The 17,869-nt window shown below is 54.0% G+C and overlaps 2 protein-coding genes across 2 annotated transcripts; one reads left to right on the forward strand and one right to left on the reverse strand.

Moving 5' to 3' along the window:
• Positions 1-9,712: 9,712 nt before the first annotated feature.
• Positions 9,713-11,492, reverse strand: LOC104297185 (class II histocompatibility antigen, B-L beta chain). Its single transcript, XM_009897092.2, has 4 exons — positions 11,401-11,492; positions 10,465-10,734; positions 9,943-10,224; positions 9,713-9,828 (listed from the first exon to the last, which is right to left on the reverse strand). Exons 1-4 carry the CDS (start codon positions 11,489-11,491, stop codon positions 9,713-9,715), a joined length of 759 nt encoding a protein of 252 aa, XP_009895394.2. The 5' UTR covers position 11,492.
• A 325-nt stretch (positions 11,493-11,817) lies between these two features.
• On the forward strand, positions 11,818-13,735 carry LOC104297183 (RLA class II histocompatibility antigen, DP alpha-1 chain-like). The gene is made up of 4 exons (XM_009897091.2): positions 11,818-11,927; positions 12,569-12,826; positions 13,108-13,389; positions 13,480-13,735. Exons 1-4 carry the CDS (start codon positions 11,855-11,857, stop codon positions 13,632-13,634), a joined length of 768 nt encoding a protein of 255 aa, XP_009895393.1. The 5' UTR covers positions 11,818-11,854; the 3' UTR covers positions 13,635-13,735.
• Positions 13,736-17,869: the final 4,134 nt, after the last annotated feature.

Raw genomic sequence — 17,869 nt, forward strand, 5'->3', positions numbered from 1 at the left:
TTTGAATTTAACATCCCCCTTTCTTCCCAAATTTTTCCAAATGTATGAATTATTCCAAAAGCATACTTAGAGTCTGTATAAATGGTTCCCACTTTAGTCATTAGAAGGTGCAAAGCCCGATTCAGTGCATACAACTCACAGGTCTGAGCTGACCAATGAGAGGGTAATTTCCCTTTGTCAATTGTTTCCAATCTTAGCCCATCAACCACTGCATATCCTGACAAGCGTTTCCCATTTACACACCATGAAGACCCATCCACAAAATATTTCTCCCCTTCTGGTAATTCCTGTTCAAATAAATCATCCCTGATTTTAGTCTGGTCTTGGATAACCTCCACACAGTTGTGCACTAAAGCTTCAGTATGCTCCCTGTATAAAAATTGACCTGGATTTCGGCTTTGGCTAGTGGAGATTGTTAGATCTGGACCATCAATCAAGATTGCTTCATATTTTAAAATCCTAGAATCAGTTGGCCATTTTTCTGCTTTTTGGTTCAGTATATTTCCCACTGAATGGGGAGTACATACTTCCAATTTTCCTCCTAGTGTTAATTTTCTACTTTCTTCCACCATGAGTGCTGTGGCTGCTACTGCTTGAATGCATGCTGGACAACCTCGGCTTACAGGATCTAGTAACTTCGATAAGTATGCTACTGGTTTGTGTGACCCTCCCCATTCTTGAGTCAGAACTCCATAAGCCACCCCTCCCTCCACATTAACAAAGAGTTGGAATGGCATATCCAGGGAAGGGAGGCTCAAAACTGGAGCAGTCGTCTAAGCCTTTTTAATTGTTTCAAATTTCTCCTCATCTTCCCCTGTCCAAATGAAGTTATCATCTCCTACTAATTTTTCATATAAAACCTTGACTGACTGACCGTATCCCTCAATCCATAATCTACAACATCCTAGTAATCCTAATAATCTTCTGACTTGTCTCCTTTTTTTTAGGGTCTTGGAGAGATATAATCCCTTCTACTCTTTCAGGATCTATCTTCTTGGCTCCATTACTTAACCATAGTCCTAAATATTTAACTTCAGGTTCCACAAACTGTAATTTGATTTTTGATACCCTTAATCCCGAATTTCCCAGGAAATTCAAGAGGTGTATGGTGGTCCTTCCAACTTCAACTGCCCCTTCTCCTGAGATTAATAAATCGTCTACATGTTGTGTGATTAAAACATCCTTTTCCTGTGGAAATGACAATAACAATTTTTCCAGGCTTTGACCAAATAGATTGGGAGATTCAGTAAAACCTTGGGGCAACCTGGTCCACCTCAATTGTTGCTTTCTCCTGGTGACTGGTTCTTCCCATTCAAAGGCAAAGATATCTCTACTGTTTTCAGCTAATGGGCAGGCCTAGAAGGCATCTTTAAGATCTATTACACTATACCATTTATGATTTGGAGGTCTGTGACTGTGGTGAAAGGCACGTTGTGCCAAGATATTGAATCTTGCCCCAGCATGTGGGCGAGCTCCCCCTCCCTCAGGAGGAAGACAGAAGCCAGGCTAGCACGCTGCTGGTGCATGCTGTGCTCATGCATTCCCCAGATGTGGAAGAATTCTAGCTTCATGCTTTCCCATAGGCTGAAGCCAGTTGTTTATGAGAATGCCCATTGGTCAAACCCAGCCTCGAGGGATTCTATAAGTATTACCCCAGTGAGCAAACAAGTGCCTTCCTGCCTTCCTGCCTTCCTCCTCCATTTCTGTCTCTGTGCTAGCTCGAGAGTTAAGTCCAAGCCACTGCCTCTGCAACTGAGTTTATTGTTCAGCTTCTGTTACATACATGCACACATATCAAGGCATCTGCATGTGAGAAGCGACTGGAGGAATTATTTCCATAGAGGAAGGATACCACGCTGAGCTGAGAAGCCAGCGTTGCCACAGCCAGTCCCACTGACCGGGAGAGGAACCCCCCCCCGTCGCTACTGCATGGACTGGATCAACCCCCGAGGGTAAGATCTGCCTAATTATCGGGGAAAAGGGACTCGACCGTGCCAGGTCCCCGCGCAATTGCTTAACCCCACCATAGTGGAGAGAAGAGCGCCACGTGCCGCTCCGAGCCCTGGTAACTCCAGGGATTATTCAGCAGCATTCGTGCTTACACTGCACCGAAACCCCCAGACCGCTCCGGGTAGCCTGCTGTTGCTTTAAGCCCAGCGAACGAGAAGTCGCTGCCCGAGAGTCTGCCGAGCCAGGCCGACCCCTGTCGTGCCCGCCCCGCCGATATTCCTCACTCCCAGGGCCGCCCCTGCAGACCCGCGTACCGCCGCGTCCCCCGGGCACGCCTGCCGGCGGTCGTCGTCCCGCCGTGTGTGGTTGTTTGAGGCTGTGCCTTTAAGAACAATCACTGCTGGAACGCACTGGCTAATGTTTTCGGTACTAGAACCAAAACATTCTGATATTCTAAACGAATTTCATTGCTTGATAGACAAAAATGTAGCTTTAGATTGTGAAGCAGTTGGAATTTTTTTTTTCCTCAGTTCAGTTCGGTTTGGGAGTTGGGGGAGTTTGGTGTTTCAGCCTGCTCTCCCTGCCTGCTTCTCTGCGAACTGCTGGAGTTGGCCTTCAGATAAGCAAACACTAACCCTGCATGGGCTTTTGAAGCTTACTAACGACTCTGTTCCTTAGTAACTTGCCTTTCTCTCTCTCTAACCCCTTTTTGGGGAAAAAGGGAGGTAGGGGGGGAGAGAGAGGGTTCCAAGGAGGGGATCCCTCCCTCGGGGAGGGATTTTTGCTGTGTTATTTCTCTTTGCTGTGTATTTCTGTGTATATATTGTAAATACCTGTATATATTGTGTTATATATAACCTGCTTTCCATATATGCTTGTAAATATATAGCTTGCTCTTTCGACTGGGCTAGTTGTGGTTTCTTACTCTGTGGAGGAGGGAGAGCTAAGCCCTCTCTCAACCTACCACACCGTGTAGTACGGATCAACTCTGAGGGCCAGCTCATCTCCAGACCAGCCCTGCCAGCCCGTCCTCTCGTGTGAGCCAACCCTGTGAGGAGTCAGCCTCGAACCCGTGTCACACAGGACAGAGCTGCGTCTCAGCTCAACCAGAAGCCGCGCTCGTCCCGTCGAGTCGCCATCTAGTGGCCAAGCGGCGGAACTGCACCATTCTTGCATATAAATACAGAAATAGTTTGTAATTAGTTCAAATAAGTTCTAATCATAATATTAAGCCAGTTATGGGATATATTTCACGAACGTGCACTAGAACACGTATATAAGTTGGTGATTCATCGGTTATTGACAATTTTATAATATTAATAAAAAATTAATTTTCATAAATCATAATTTTCATAATTCATAAATTAATAACCTCCTCTTCACCACAGTGACTCAACAATGTGTAGGGATTAGAAACTACAGGAAACTGAGTCACGGTTCTCTTATTCACCTCCTGCAGGTCCTGCACCAACCTGCAAGTTCCATCCTCTTTCTTTACTGGTAGTATGGGGGTGTTATGCAGGGACATACAAGGTTCCAAGGTTCCATCTTTAAGGAGGCAGTCTATAACTGGCTTTAATCCCTCTCTCCCTTCTTTAGGTATGGGATACTGTTTAACTGATAGGATGTTCTGGTTGCTCTATAGTTACTTGCATAGGTTCAATGTCTAAACTCCCTCTATTTTCTTCACTGGCCCAGACTTCTGGGTTAATCTCTGCCTCATCCTCAGTGTTTAATTGTAATATTCTGACCCTCATCTGCCCCTCTTCTGGAACTACCCCTATGCCCAATTGAACTTCTAAATCTCTCCCTAGTAAGTTACATCCTGCGCTTGGCACAATCAAAATATCTCCCACCCCAATTCTAGCCTCAGTTTCTAATTTAACATACTTAACTACAGGGACTTTAACCCCTTCGCCCTTTGCCCCTAAAACCTTTACAGTATTTTTACCCTCCACACACCCTTCAGGAACCTTGGTAACACAAGTACCTTCAGCTCCTGTATTTACTAAGAATTCTAAAATTTCTTCCTGGGGTCCTATTTTTAATTTTATCAAGAGCTCCTGTTGGTATTTTTGCCCAAGGTGAAAGAGCCCCTGACACCCCTATTGCTGATCTTCCTCAAAAACTGTAAGATCTCTCTTCCTCCTTTGACAATCTTGTTTTAAATGCCCAATTTTCCCACAATAGTAACATTCAGTACCCTTACTTCCAGTTTGAGCCTTCCCTGGGTCCCAGTGAGGCCTGGGGGTTTTATCCCTCATAGGTCGAGGAGGTGGAGGGTGGGAGAATTGTGTTTTCTTCCCGGGTTTCCCCACCTGGCCTGCTTCCTTTATGCTGGCCACCATAATTTTGGCCTTAGCTTTTGCTTTTTCCTCATCACTACGCACATACACCTTCTGTGCTTCCCTCAATAATTCTTGAAGTCCTCTGTCTTGCCAATCTTCTATTTTTTCCCAATTTCTTTCTAATATCTGGCCAGGAATGAATGACAAAATTTACCTTTAACAATACCTGGCCATCCTGACAGGTGGGATCTATTCTTGACTATTGCTGTATAGTTTCCTGTAGCCTCTCAAGCCAATCAGTAGGGGTTTCCTCCCTTCCCTGTTGACTATCAAATGCTTTTTTTGTATTTTGCCCCCTGGGCATTGCTTCCTTTATGCCTCTAATAATCAAGGTTCGATATTCATTCATGTTTTGTCTGCCCCTATCATCATTATGGTTCCAATTAGGAGAAGCTAGGGGCATCTTTTGATCGCCTGGAGGTCCCTGCTCATTTTCCCTTTCCCAAAACCTCATTCCAGCTGTCCTAATCATCTGTCTTTCCTCTGAAGTAAAAAGGATTCCCATGATTGATTGCATTTCTTCCCACATGTAAATATTCGTCCCCAAGAATTGATCAAATTGTTCTGCTACTCCAATTGGGTCTTCCAGGAGACCTTTTAATTCCTTCTTAAAGTTTCTCACCTCAGTAGAAGTGAGGGGGGCATTTACATATCCAGTTCCCCCATTCACTGCCCCCAGGGGCACCTCTCTCAAAGGATATAATGGCACTCCTTCATGTGGATTGTCTGAGTCAGTAGACTCTTCCTCTAAAACCATGACATTTGTCTGTCTTCTAGTTTGCCTACTCCTCTCCTTTGGCGGGTGGATTTAGACGGGGAAGGACTAGAGGTTGGGCTAGTGTGTCCCTCTGCAGGGGGGGCGGGGGCTGCTGCTGCCGAGGGGACGGGGGCTGCAGGGAGGATGGGGGCTGTAGGGAGGATGGGGGCTGCTGGTACTGCAGGGTTATAAGGTGGGGGTAAGTGATTCGGTGGTTCCTGCTTTTCAGGTTCTGGCTCTTCCTCTTCCTCCACCTTAAAAACCGTTACTGTCACTGCTGACCAGACGTTGCATTTCCAGCAAGCGGCATATTCACTCTCCTCCTGATTGAAGGCTCCTTACTGTTAACATAAAGGTTGAGAGCCTGACAGATCCATCCTTCCGAGGACCCATGTTGGGGCCAAAATAAATTGTCTGATCTGATCTTCTCTCTAGCCCATTTCTCCATCCAATAATACATCATTATTCCCTTATCTTTATCCCGCGTATTAGGAGTCTCTTCCCAATACGCTAATTGTAACCCCAGAGGGCTGTCCGGGGGTATATCCCTGGGTACCCTTGTTGCTCCCATGTTTCCTGGGGCTGCTCTACACCTGACCCTTGCCCCATTTCCCGAGGTCCACGCTTTCCATCACCAACCGCTTCGTCTCTTCACTGGCCAAGTCCCTTGCAGGATATTGGAAATGCAGGTAGAAGGACTCCGCACTCGCTTCGTGGATCCGGACTGTCCAGCCCACGTCTCACGCACGCACACGCTCTCACTGACCTCAATACCCGCCCAACCGGACAGTACTTACAGCCCTTCTCTTGCCCAGGACTTTGTGCACAAGAATTACAGGCAGTCGCGACAAACCGGGAGCGCCTTCACAGTATCACAGTATCACAGTAACTAAGGTTGGAAGAGACCCCAAGGATCACCAAGTCCAACCTGCTCCAACAGACCTCACAACTAGACCATGGCACCCTTCCCTTTATCTTATAATGTTGGCTGGATCGCATACCCGTGCTCCGAGAGGCTTCCAGGGTCCTTCTTCTCGGCCGCCGAAATCGTCGGGGGCGGCCCCCCTTCTGAAGGGTCCCGAAAGCCGCTGCAGACAGGGCAGGAGTTGATCTGCTGGAGGGTAGAGAGGCTCTGCAGAGGGACCTCGACAGGCTGGGCAGATGGGCAGAGTCCAAGGGCAGGAGATTGAACACATCCAAGTGCCGGGTTCTGCACATTGGCCACAACAACCCCATGCAGAGCTACAGGCTGGGGTCAGAGTGGCTGAGAGCAGTCAGGCTGAGAGGGACCTAGGGGTGCTGGTTGACGGTAGACTGAACATGAGCCTGCAGTGTGCCCAGGCAGCTAAGAGTGCCAATGGCATCCTGGCCTGCATCAGGAAGAGTGTGGCCAGCAGGAGCAGGGAGGTCATTCTGCCCCTGTACACTGCACTGGTTAGGCCGCACCTCGAGTACTGTGTCCAGTTCTGGGCCCCTCAGGTTAGGAAGGAGGTTGACTTGCTGGAACGAGTCCAGAGAAGGGCAACAAAGTTGGTGAGGGGTTTGGAACATAAGCCCTACGAGGAGAGGCTGAGGGAGCTGGGGTTGCTTAGCCTGGAGAAGAGGAGACTCAGGGGTGACCTTATTACTCTCTACAACTACCTGAAGGGAGGTTGTAGACAGACGGACATTGGTCTCTTCTCCCAGGCGGCCAGTACCAGAACAAGAGGACACAGTCTCAGGCTGCGCCAGGGGAGGTTCAGGCTGGATGTTAGGAGAAAGTTTTATACGGAAAGAGTGATTGCACATTGGAATGGGCTGCCTGGGGAGGTGGTGGAGTCACCATCACTGGAGGTGTTCAGGAGGAGACTTGATGGGGTGCTTGGTGCCGTGGGTTAGTTGTTTGGGCGGTGTTGGATTGGTTGATGGGTTGGACGCGATGATCTTGAAGGTCTCTTCCAACCTGGTTTATTCTGTGTATTCTATGTATTCAATCACATCGGGGTCACCAAATTGTGAGGAACGAACTCACTGCTGAAATGTATAACCAGTGTATTATAAAATAAAGGCAGCACAGCGCTGGGTGCAGAGTGAGTTTGCTAGAGGCGCACCCTAACAACATGAGTTGAACTTACAGAGATGGCAAACATACATATTCATATCTTAAAACGTACATATTCATCTATTCCCCAGCACACTCCCACCCCTCTCCATCAGGACTGAGACAAAACCTGCACTTTTGACCTGAATACATAGAATACACAGAATAAACCAGGTTGGAAGAGACCTTCAAGATCACCGCGTCCAACCCATCAACCAATCCAACACCGCCCAAACAACTAACCCACGGCACCAAGCACCCCATCAAGTCTCCTCCTGAACACCTCCAATGATGGTGACTCCACCACCTCCCCAGGCAGCCCATTCCAATGTGCAATCACTCTTTCTGTATAGAACTTTTTTCTAACATCCAGCTTGAACCTCCCCTGGCGCAGCCTGAGACTGTGTCCTCTTGTTCTTTAGACCTGTTGGCGCCTCACCTTTCCCTCCCAATGCCCCACACAATACAGACCATCCCCAACTGATCAGCCCAACAATGGAACTCCAGGCTCCCCAGTAATTCCCCTTGCCAAAGCCAAATATTAAAAACAACTTCTCACAAAAGGAATGGTATTACCAACCCCCCAGGATGCTTTTCTGTCTTTGGCTGAAGGAGAAGAGGTAAAGACAAATGTCCCAGGGTTTGGCTGATGCTGCCCTCAGCCAGAGGAGGAGGGGAGAGAAAGAATGAGAGCACAGGATTCATGTTTCAGGCTGTCCTTGGCCAGAAGAGGCAAGATGGAGAGAGGTCCATGATAGTTTTCCCTCCTCTGTGCAGCCTCCAGTGTGTAGTGTTCTTCAGTGGAGCTCTCTTCTCTGGTGGTGGTGGTGGTGAGAGATTCCTGGGCTGCTGCTTCCAGGCTGAGATGTCCACAGTGATGTTCCCCCTCTCAAGATGGTATAGCTCATTGCTTTTATTCAGTTCCCTTCATCCCAGCTTCCCATGGCCCTTCACATTATTATGCATATGTGTCTTCCAGCTGTTGCCCCTAGGGGGTTGTGCATGCAGGGGTTTGGCATCACGGTGGGCCTTTGCCCCTCCTTTCACCCCTCACCTCTTCACATCCCTCCCTGGGTTTATTGGGCCAGGATGTGCATATTATTTGCTGCATATTCCAGGGAGGTCTGTCCACCACCCTCAGGGCAGCTGCTTAACCCTGAGCTGAACAGATTTTACCATTTGTTGAGACATCTCCCAGTTCTTGATACAATCATAAGGTGATTTGCAACCAGGACTTCTCCAAGTACCCAGCCCACATAGCAAGGTCCTCACTCCCACACCTCAAGCAAGAAGGGCCAGAGGTGACCAAGATGCTTTATTAGGCAGACCTGCAGCAGTCAAGGGTCATTATCTGTGCTGGGTTACACCCACCCTGGGGGGAGGGCTGCGAGAGCCCTGCTTCCTCCAGGGGACAAAAGAAGCTGGATCCAGGTGAACAGAGAGGGACTTTGTTTCCCCCTCCCAGGAGGAGAGTCTGTTCCACTCCCCCTTCCTGTCCAGCAAGACACTGTGGCCATTTGCTCTCTTTGCTCCTGGCTTGCCTGCTAAAGAGGACCAGCAGCTGCAGCCAGGCTCCTGATTCTTCCACATGGTCAGGCCTGGCCTCTCCCTATTGCAACCACGCTTCTCTAAAGGACTGAAATCCACACACATCCAGGGAAACACGAGGCCATCCAGGCTTGGGTTTATCTATTTTCTTATTTATCCTTATTCCTTACCCTTGTGAGCCCTCCCTGTTACTGCTTTATATATATTTTGTCAAAAAATTTACAGGGACAGGGACGAGCTGGGGAGGAATTCTCGGTTTGCTACCATCTGAGCTCTTAAAGTCCAGTTAAGGCTCAAACCACTACACTACCATAGGGCCCCAGGTACCTTGGATACTGGGGATCAGAAGATGATCTGGTGCCTGCCCAGTTTTGAGAACTACCCAGAGATGCAGTCCAACCTCTCCCAGAGTACCCACCTCACCAGGGCATGGACAGTGCCCTCACCTCAGGGACCCTGTCAGGGCCATCACTCCCACACCTCAAACAAGCAGGGCCAGAGGTGACCAAGACACTTTATTAGGAAGAGCTGCAGCAGTCAAGAGTCACCATGCCTGGGCCCCAGGGCCCCTGGATGCTGGGAATCAGTGAAGGGATGAGAGCTGCAGGACAATAGGGTCAGTGTGGGAACATTAGGACTGTTAGGAGAGGACAGTCTGAGGCAGGGGTGATGCTGGTGGCAGAGGACAGATGGTGGTGCAGCAGAGCTGCAGTGCAAGCAGCTGGCTCAGGAGCCCTGTGGGGACAAAAGCAGAAGGGGTGAGTGCCAGGACACAGGGTGCTGTGTCCCCAGGGCTCTGGCACCCTCAGGGGCCACGCTGGAACTGGGAGCAGGTGGGGAGCAGCCCAGGCAGGCAGTGGGGTGGAGCAGGGAGGGGCAGATGGAGGTTACCTGCAGCCGGGGGAAGAGGGCACCCTGAAAGCCAGAGAGAGAGCAGGTGAGTGCTGCAGCAGGGGCAGCTGCCGTGGGGCAGCACTGCAGCCCCAGCCCCACGCCTGGGAGAGCCCCCAGGGCCCCTCCCCAGTGTCCTCAGCTCACCTTCTTGCGCAGGTAGATGCAGAGCCCCAGCGCCAGGAAGACCAAGCCCAGCACAAAGCCTCCCACCCCTGTCAGCATCTTGCTGCGTCCTGCATCCCCCTGCAGCTCTGTGGGGACAAGAGTGGGGGCTGAGGGCTGGGGGACACCCAGCCCCCTCCCCCTCCCCACCCACACCAGGGCCTTAGGCCACAGCCCAGGGGGGTGGCAGGGCAGGGCCTTACCCCAGGGCTGGCTGATGGGGTGCTGCAGGCTGGCGTGCTCCACCTGGCACACGTAGGTGTCCCCACGCTCTGGGGGGGCTTCCAGCATCACCAGCACCTGGTAGGTCCAGTCTCCATTCTGCATCACATCAGTGGACACCACCTGGTCTGTCTCCTCCTGACCATTCCTCAACCACTTCACCTCCACCTCTGCTGGGTAGAACCCTGTCACGTAGCAAGCCAGGCTCTTGCTCTCGGGCAGGGAGCTCGACTGCACCAGGGTCACTGTCACCTTGGGCTGAGCTGGGGGAGAAGGAGAGAGAGATGGGAAGGGGGAGAGGGAGAGCCCAGGATCCACCCAACATGCCTGCCTTCAGCCTGTCCCAGGCTGAGCCCTGGGGTCTGCACAGAGGCTGCACCCAGGGACTGGTGCCTCATCAGAAGGTGCAGTGCAGCATGGCACAGCCATGCTCAGCCCCTCTGTGAGCCCAGGGGGCTTGGCTTGTGCCTGTGCCCCAGCAACAGGTCACACTGTGCACTCACCTCTCCTCTCCACAGTAAAAGGCTTGTGCACCTCGTAGTTGTGCCGACAGAACCTTTCCACTGATCCCTGCAAGTACTCCAGTATGTCTGATTGGCTGTTCCAGTGCTCGGCAGTAGCCTCCCCCATGGGCAGGTCAGCCACAGCGAGCCCCAGGTCACTGTCAAAGTGCAAGTACTGCTGCCCGTTGTAGATGAACCGGTTGATGAACCTCACCCGCTCCGAGCCATTGAAGAACTGGCATTTGTGCTCAGACACCTCCTGGAAAAACCCTGTTTGCACAGGGGAGGGGTCAGGGTGCAGGCTGCCCTCCCAAAGCGCTCAAAGCACCACAGGTGGGGCTGGGCAGGGCAGGGACACACCCTGGAGCCCCCTCCCCAGCATCACTCTTCTCCCAGACCCCTGAGTGAATTCAATTTGTGGCTCAGTTGGTAGCACATAAGACCCTTAATGGGAAGCTTGTGAGTTCAAGCCTGCAGTGGGCAGTGGTGTCCTCCCTACTCTAGTCATGAGGTCTGTGGTGACAGGTTGGACTCGATGATCTTTGAGGTCTCTTCCAACCTTAGCGATACTGAATACAATTGCTCAGCCTCGGGTGGAGGGGACAAAGTCCAGGGGAAGGCAGGGAACAGGAACAGGACAGGGCAGAAGAAGGCCAAGAAGCTGTTCCTGGGCTTCAGCAAGGCTGTGAGGGGGAAGCAGCTCCCCCAAGCTCTCTGGGAACTGAGTCTCACCTGTAGCCCCCTGCTCCAGGGCCTATGGAGGGTAGATGGACAGGACGAGGGATGAGCTGGGGACAGCATCCCCCTACCTCCAGGGTGGTCCCAGGGCGGTCCCAGGGCCTTGAGGGGGCTGACAGCAGGCACCCAGCCCCTCCCAGGGCATGGGTGGGATCCAACCCCACCAACACCCTGCCAGAGGGGCAGCCCTGAGCTCACCTGTGGTCTTCTCGCCACAGCCCGGCTGGGCTCTCAGCACCACCAGTGCCACCAGCATGGCCACAGCTCCCAGGACACGACCAGGCTCCATTGGTGACCCAGCAGAGACTGGGGAGGTGCTGGCAGCCCCAAGCAAGCAGCACCCTGCCCGTTCGGGAATCAGCCCAGTCCTGCCCAGTGCCAGGACTGGGGCTCCCAGCAAGGACCAGTGAGGAGCGAGGCTGAGCAGCATCATCCATCTCCAGGCAGAGCTGGGCGCTGCAGGGCTCCCAGCAGCTCTGTGTCCCTCTGTCTGTCTGCTTTGCAGGGTGCCCCGTGCTGCTGCCCTGCCTGGCAACAGCAGAGTCAGAGCCTGGGCTCCCTCCCATTGGCTGTGCACTGGGGTGCCCTGTGCCCCAGGCACTGGTTCCCCCTCTCCTGCTCCTGCTGGCACTGCCTGGTGCCCGGAGCAGCGATGGCTGGACAAGGAGGTGTCCTGCTGGTGCTACTGGCTGTGCTGACCCTGCCGGGCATGGGGGCTGTGAAAGGTGTGTGAGACACTGGGGACATGAGATGGTGGCTCTGGGGCAGAGGTGGGGAGTGGGGTGCCCTGCACCCAGGGGTGGGCTGTGAGGCTTGGCACAAGGCTTGGGGCATGGGGAGCTCTGACCTCTCTTGGGTGGGAGTGGGTCCCAGGAGCTGCCCAGGACTGCAGTGCCAGGGGGAGGACACTCGTTCCTGGACCTCCCCCAGCCCAGCTCTCCCCCCAGTGCCTCAGCTCCATGGCTCAGGTCCCTGCAGCACCCACGGCTCCTGGCTGCCCCTTCACTGCTCACTGGGCTGTGCCCAGTGTGGCCTGGCCCAGGTGGGACTGTGTGGGGCAGGAGCACCAATGCCCAAGTCTTGGAGCCCTGGGATCACCACCCTGCTCTGCAGCACCTCTGGGATCAGGCCCCTGGGGTCCCCACGGTCTGTCACTGTCTGCAGCCTCGGGAAAGGAGGAAGGGAAGCTCCTGATGACTTGGAGGGGCTGGGGCTGGGGCCTGAGGGCTTCCTGAGCACTGCTGGTATGGAGGAGGTGGGAGATGGGTGTCAGCATCTGCCCAGCCCCATGGGACCCCTGAGGGAAGGCCCATGGCTTGATGTGGCAGTGGGAAGGGCACTGACCCTCCTGCCTGTCTCTTCACAGTGAAGTACACATGGATCCAGGCGTGTTTCTCCCAGCAGGCTGAGAGGCTGCAGCAGGAGGATGGAGAGTTCTTGTTTGAATTTAATGAGGATGAGATCTTCCATGTGGACCTGCAGGCTGCAGAGGCCATCTGGCGCCTGCCTGAGTTCACAAAGTTCACCTACTTTGAGGCACAAGGAGCTCTGCAGGAAATAGCTGTAATAAGACGCAACCTGGAGGTCTCGAAGATCAATGCCAACTACTCACAGGGAACCATTGGTAACCACCCAGCCACAGAGCAGCCTTTGCCTCCATCCCCTGGGACCCTGCCATGGCTCTGGCTCACACTCTCTGCTGCTCAGCTGGCAGAGGGGTCCCCAGCAGCCTGCTGCCCTGGAGCACAAGGGGACCTGGGCACAGCCCCAGGCTGGGCTGTGAGGTCTCCTGGGGTGGGTGCTGAGGCACGGTGGGGCTGGGTCTGTGGGTCAGGAAGCCCCAGCCTGAGGCAGTGAAGCCTGGCTGCCCCTGGACTGTGCTGACCCCGGCTCCATCTCCCCCAGCGGCACCCGAGGTGGCAGTGTTCTCCATGAACCCTGTGGAGCTGGGGGAGCCCAACATGCTGATCTGCCACGTTGACAAGTTCTGGCCGTCTGTGCTCTCCATCTCCTGGCTGAGAAACGGGCAGGAGGTGACCCTTGGTGTCATGGAGTCTGTGTTCTACCTACGGGATGACAACAGGTTCCGCAAGTTCTCCTACCTGCCCTTCGTGCCCACCCTGGGGGACGACTACCACTGCCGTGTGGAGCACTGGGGGCTGTCCAACCATACCCTCAGGCACTGGGGTGAGACAGGGGCTGGCACTGGGTCTCCTCCCCTTGCAGGCAGCGAGGGGCTTCAGGACCCCACCCTCACCCACTCTCCCCTCTCCACAGATCCCCAGATGCCTCTTTCCATCTCAGAGAGCACCGAGACCCTGGTGTGTGCCCTGGGCCTGGCTGTGGGCATCGTCGGCATCGTCGTGGGCACCATCCTCATCATCAAAGCCATGAAGACGAACAGCAGCCTTGGCCAGAGGGGTGTCCTGTGAGTGGGCAGAGTCCAGGGTGCCCTTGCAGCCCTCTGCCTCCCCACCAGTCCCCACTGCCCCATTCCATGCTCCAGCTCCACCCCTGCAGCTGAGTCTTGTGCACACATGCCAGCTGTGTGCCCCATGGCACAACAAACCCTGCACCTTATGCCATGGCCCAACCCTGCATCACACACCCTGCTTCAGTCCCCCCAGCCCTGCTCCACCTCATCAGTACCCCACGTGCACCCCACTGCCCTGGGTCTCTGGTTGCCCAGGCTCTGGGGTCCTAGAGAGCACCAGTAAAGGAGGAGAGGGACAGCATGGCATCACTGAGTCTCTTTGTCATGGTTTGTCTGCACCCTGCTGACCCTGAGGATACAGTGTTGGGGGGAAGAGGGTGACTGGGTGGGGGGCAGCAGGGCTGGAAGGGCTGGGGGGGGGGCTGTAGGGGAGGCAGCAGTGGCAGCAGGGTAGGAGCTTGCAGGGTGCCAAGTTGGGGTGCAGGGCAGTATCCCATGAAGGGGCACTGCAGGAGGGAGCAGGTTCCCACACACAGGGCCCTACACCACCTGCCTCAGCGTGGTCTGAGCCAGTTTGGCTCGATAGCCGGTCAGCACCACCGCTTCGGGACAGTACCGCTTGGTTTGTGAGCTTCTGCTCGGCTTTTCACCTTGCTTTCGGGGGTTTGCGGGTCGGGAAGGAGTCCTGGGGGGCAGGGGTTGAGGCGGGACCATGCTCTCTCCAGCGTGCCCGGGAACGGGAGCCTGACGCCAGCGGCGGCAGCTTTAATTCTCGGCCGGGCTGTGCACACGGCGCCACTTTGGCTCCAGAGCCTTGCGGCTGCTTGCAAAAAAAGCCCAACCAAAACAAACAAACAAACAAAAACAACAACAATTAAAATTTTTGTGTTTTTTTGTTTTCACTCATACGTCGCACCATGGTTGTTACTCGGACCAAGGGTAGAAAAACAGCATCTGCCCAGACAGAGTTGTTTCTCCAGCATGCTGCAGTCCAGGCTGCCAGCTGCAGAGAGTGCTTCAGCCTGGCACTTGGAATGGAGGGAGAGGGAGAGGACGCCTGTGTCAGGTGTGAGCAGGTGAACTTTCTCCTCAGCCTGGTGGCAGAGCTGAAGGATGAAGTGGCCGAGCTGAAGGAGGAGGTGTCTAGGCTGAGGTCAATAAGGGAAAGTGAGAGGGAGTTAGATCTGTGGGAGAAGGCTCTGCAGATCTCCCCTGCTGAGGGAAGGGCCCCTGGAAACGGAGAGGGATGGACACAAGTCCCTGCCAAGGGTGGCAAGAGAAATCCACCCCGGCCCTCTCCTCCTCCTCCGCTGCCCTTGCATAATAAGTACGAGGCCCTGCAGGCCGAGGGCAGTGGGGATGAGAGGGCTGAGGAGCAGCCATCCAGAGTGGAGACTAAGGCCAAGCGGTCCCCACCGGCTGTAACAACCAGCTCCGGAGAGGAGCCTAAGGCCAAGCCTAAGGCCAAGCAGTCCCCACCGGCTGTAACAACCAGCTCTGGAGAGGAGCCTAAGGCCAAGCCGTCCCCACCAGCTGTAACGACCAGCTCCGGAGAGGAGCCTAAGGCCAAGCGGTCCCCACCAGCTGTAACGACCAGCTCCGGAGAGGAGCCTAAGGCCAAGCAGTCCCCACCAGCTGTAACGACCGGCTCTGGAGAGGAGCCTAAGGCCAAGCCTAAGGCCAAGCAGTCCCCACCAGCTGTAACGACTGGCTCTGGAGAGGAGCCTAAGGCCAAGCGGTCCCCACCAGCTGTAACAACCGGCTCCAGAGAGGAGCCTAAGGCCAAGCCTAAGGCCAAGCAGTCCCCACCAGCTGTAACGACCAGCTCCGGAGAGGAGCCTAAGGCCAAGCGGTCCCCACCAGCTGTAACAACCGGCTCCGGAGAGGAGCCTAAGGCCAAGCCTAAGGCCAAGCAGTCCCCACCAGCTGTAACGACTGGCTCTGGAGAGGAGCCTAAGGCCAAGCCTAAGGCCAAGCAGTCCCCACCAGCTGTAACGACCAGCTCCAGAGAGGAGCCTAAGGCCAAGCGGTCTCCACCAGCTGTAACGACCAGCTCCGGAGAGGAGCCTAAGGCCAAGCAGTCCCCACCAGCTGTAACGACCAGCTCCGGAGAGGAGCCTAAGGCCAAGCCTAAGGCCAAGCAGTCCCCACCAGCTGTAACGACTGGCTCTGGAGAGGAGCCTAAGGCCAAGCCTAAGGCCAAGCAGTCCCCACCAGCTGTAACGACCAGCTCCAGAGAGGAGCCTAAGGCCAAGCGGTCTCCACCAGCTGTAACGACCAGCTCCGGAGAGGAGCCTAAGGCCAAGCAGTCCCCACCAGCTGTAACGACCGGCTCCACAAAGAAAAGGAGAAGGGTTATAGTTGTTGGGGACTCTCTCCTGGGGGGTACTGAGGGACCCATATGTCGTCCCGACCCATCCCACAGGGAGGTCTGCTCTCTACCCGGAGCGCGGGTAAGGGACATTGCAAGGGGAATCCCCAAGCTCATCAGTCCCTCTGACTATTACCCTCTGCTGGTAACACAGGCTGGGAGTGATGAGATCGACAAGAAGGGCACCAGGGCGATTAAGAAGGAGTTCAGGGCCCTTGGACAATTGATTGATGGGGCAGGAGCACAAGTGGTGTTCTGCTCAGTTCCCTCAGTGGCAGGGGAGTACACTGAGAGGAACAGAACCCACACCATCAACAAGTGGCTCAGGGAATGGTGCCAGCAGCGGAAATTTGGTTTCTTCAATCATGGAGCAACTTTTACAGCACCCAACCTGCTGGGTCCTGATGGGGTGCATTTATCTAGAAGGGGTAAGAGAGTCCTAGCACTGGAGTTGGCAGGGCTCATTAGGAGGGCTTTAACCTAGGTCTGAAGGGGGTGGGTGAGGACATCGGTCCCTCTGCAGAGGTAAGAGTAGGGCACAAGGTAGGGTCAATTGAGAGGTCGGGAGCCCAGCTGCAGTGCAGGTACACCAATGCACGCAGCCTGGGCAATAAGCAAGAGGAGCTGGAGGTCCTGGCCCACCAGGGCGACTATGATGTAGTTGCTATCTCAGAAACATGATGGGACAACAGGCACGATTGGAGTGCTGCACTGGCTCTGTAGGAGGCTGTGTAGGAGGGATAGGCGAGGGAGAAGAGGAGGAGGGGTGGCTTTGTATATTAGGGAGACACTTTCTGCCTCAGAACTTGAGGTGGAAGATGAAGGAATTGAGAGCCTGTGGGTTAAAATCAGAGGGCAGCCCAACAAATCTGACATCCTGGTTGGAGTCTGTTATAGACCACCCAACCAGGATGAGGAGGTTGATGAATTATTCTACAAACAACTGGAGGCTGTTTCAAGATCATCAGATCTTGTCCTCGTGGGGGACTTCAACCTGCCAGATATCTGCTGGGGACTTAATTCAGCAGAGAGAAGGCAGTCCAGAAGATTCCTGGAGCCAATAGAGGACTGCTTCCTGCTGCAGCTGTTAAGCGAGCCTACCAGGGGACAGGCTCTGCTTGACCTGCTGCTCTCCAATAGGGAAGGGCTGGTGGGGGATGTGACCGTGGGAGGCTGCCTAGGGTGCAGTGACCACGAGATAGTGAAGTTTTCAAACTGCAGGGAGATAGGGAGGAGCACCAACAGAACCTTCACCTTGGACTGCAGGAGGGCAAACTTCAGCCTCTTTAAGAAACTTATTAGTAAAGTTCCCTGGGTACCAACCCTCATGAACCGAGGGGTCCAGGAGGGTTGGAGCTGCTTCAAACAGGAGCTCTTGAAGGCACAGGGACTGGCGGTTCCCATGTGCCGAAAGATGAGCCGGCGGGGAAGGCGACCGGCCTGGATGAGCAAGCAGCTCCTGGAGGACTGAAGGGGAAAAAAGAGGCTGTATCACCTTTGGAAGGAGGGGAAGGCTTCTCCAGGTATGTTCAAGGAAGTGGTTAGATTGTGTAGGAATAAAATTAGAGAGGCAAAGGCCCAGCTGGAACTGAAGCTGAACACCTCTGTGAGAGACAATAAAAAGCATTGTTACAAATATATCAACACTAAAAGAAGGGCAAGAAGAACCTCCACTCCTTACTGCACCTGGAGGGGAACATGGTGACCGAAGACAAGGAAAAGGCTGAGGTCCTGAATGCCTTCTTCGCCTTGATGTTTAACAGCAAGGTAGGAGTCCAGGATGAGTGGCCTCCTGAGCTGGGTAATAGGGTCGGGGAGCAGTGTGATGCCCTGGAAATCCATGAGGAATTAGTTCGGGACCT

This window comes from Dryobates pubescens, chromosome Z (assembly GCF_014839835.1).
Source record: "Dryobates pubescens isolate bDryPub1 chromosome Z, bDryPub1.pri, whole genome shotgun sequence".
NCBI classification, from domain to species: Eukaryota; Metazoa; Chordata; class Aves; order Piciformes; family Picidae; genus Dryobates; species Dryobates pubescens.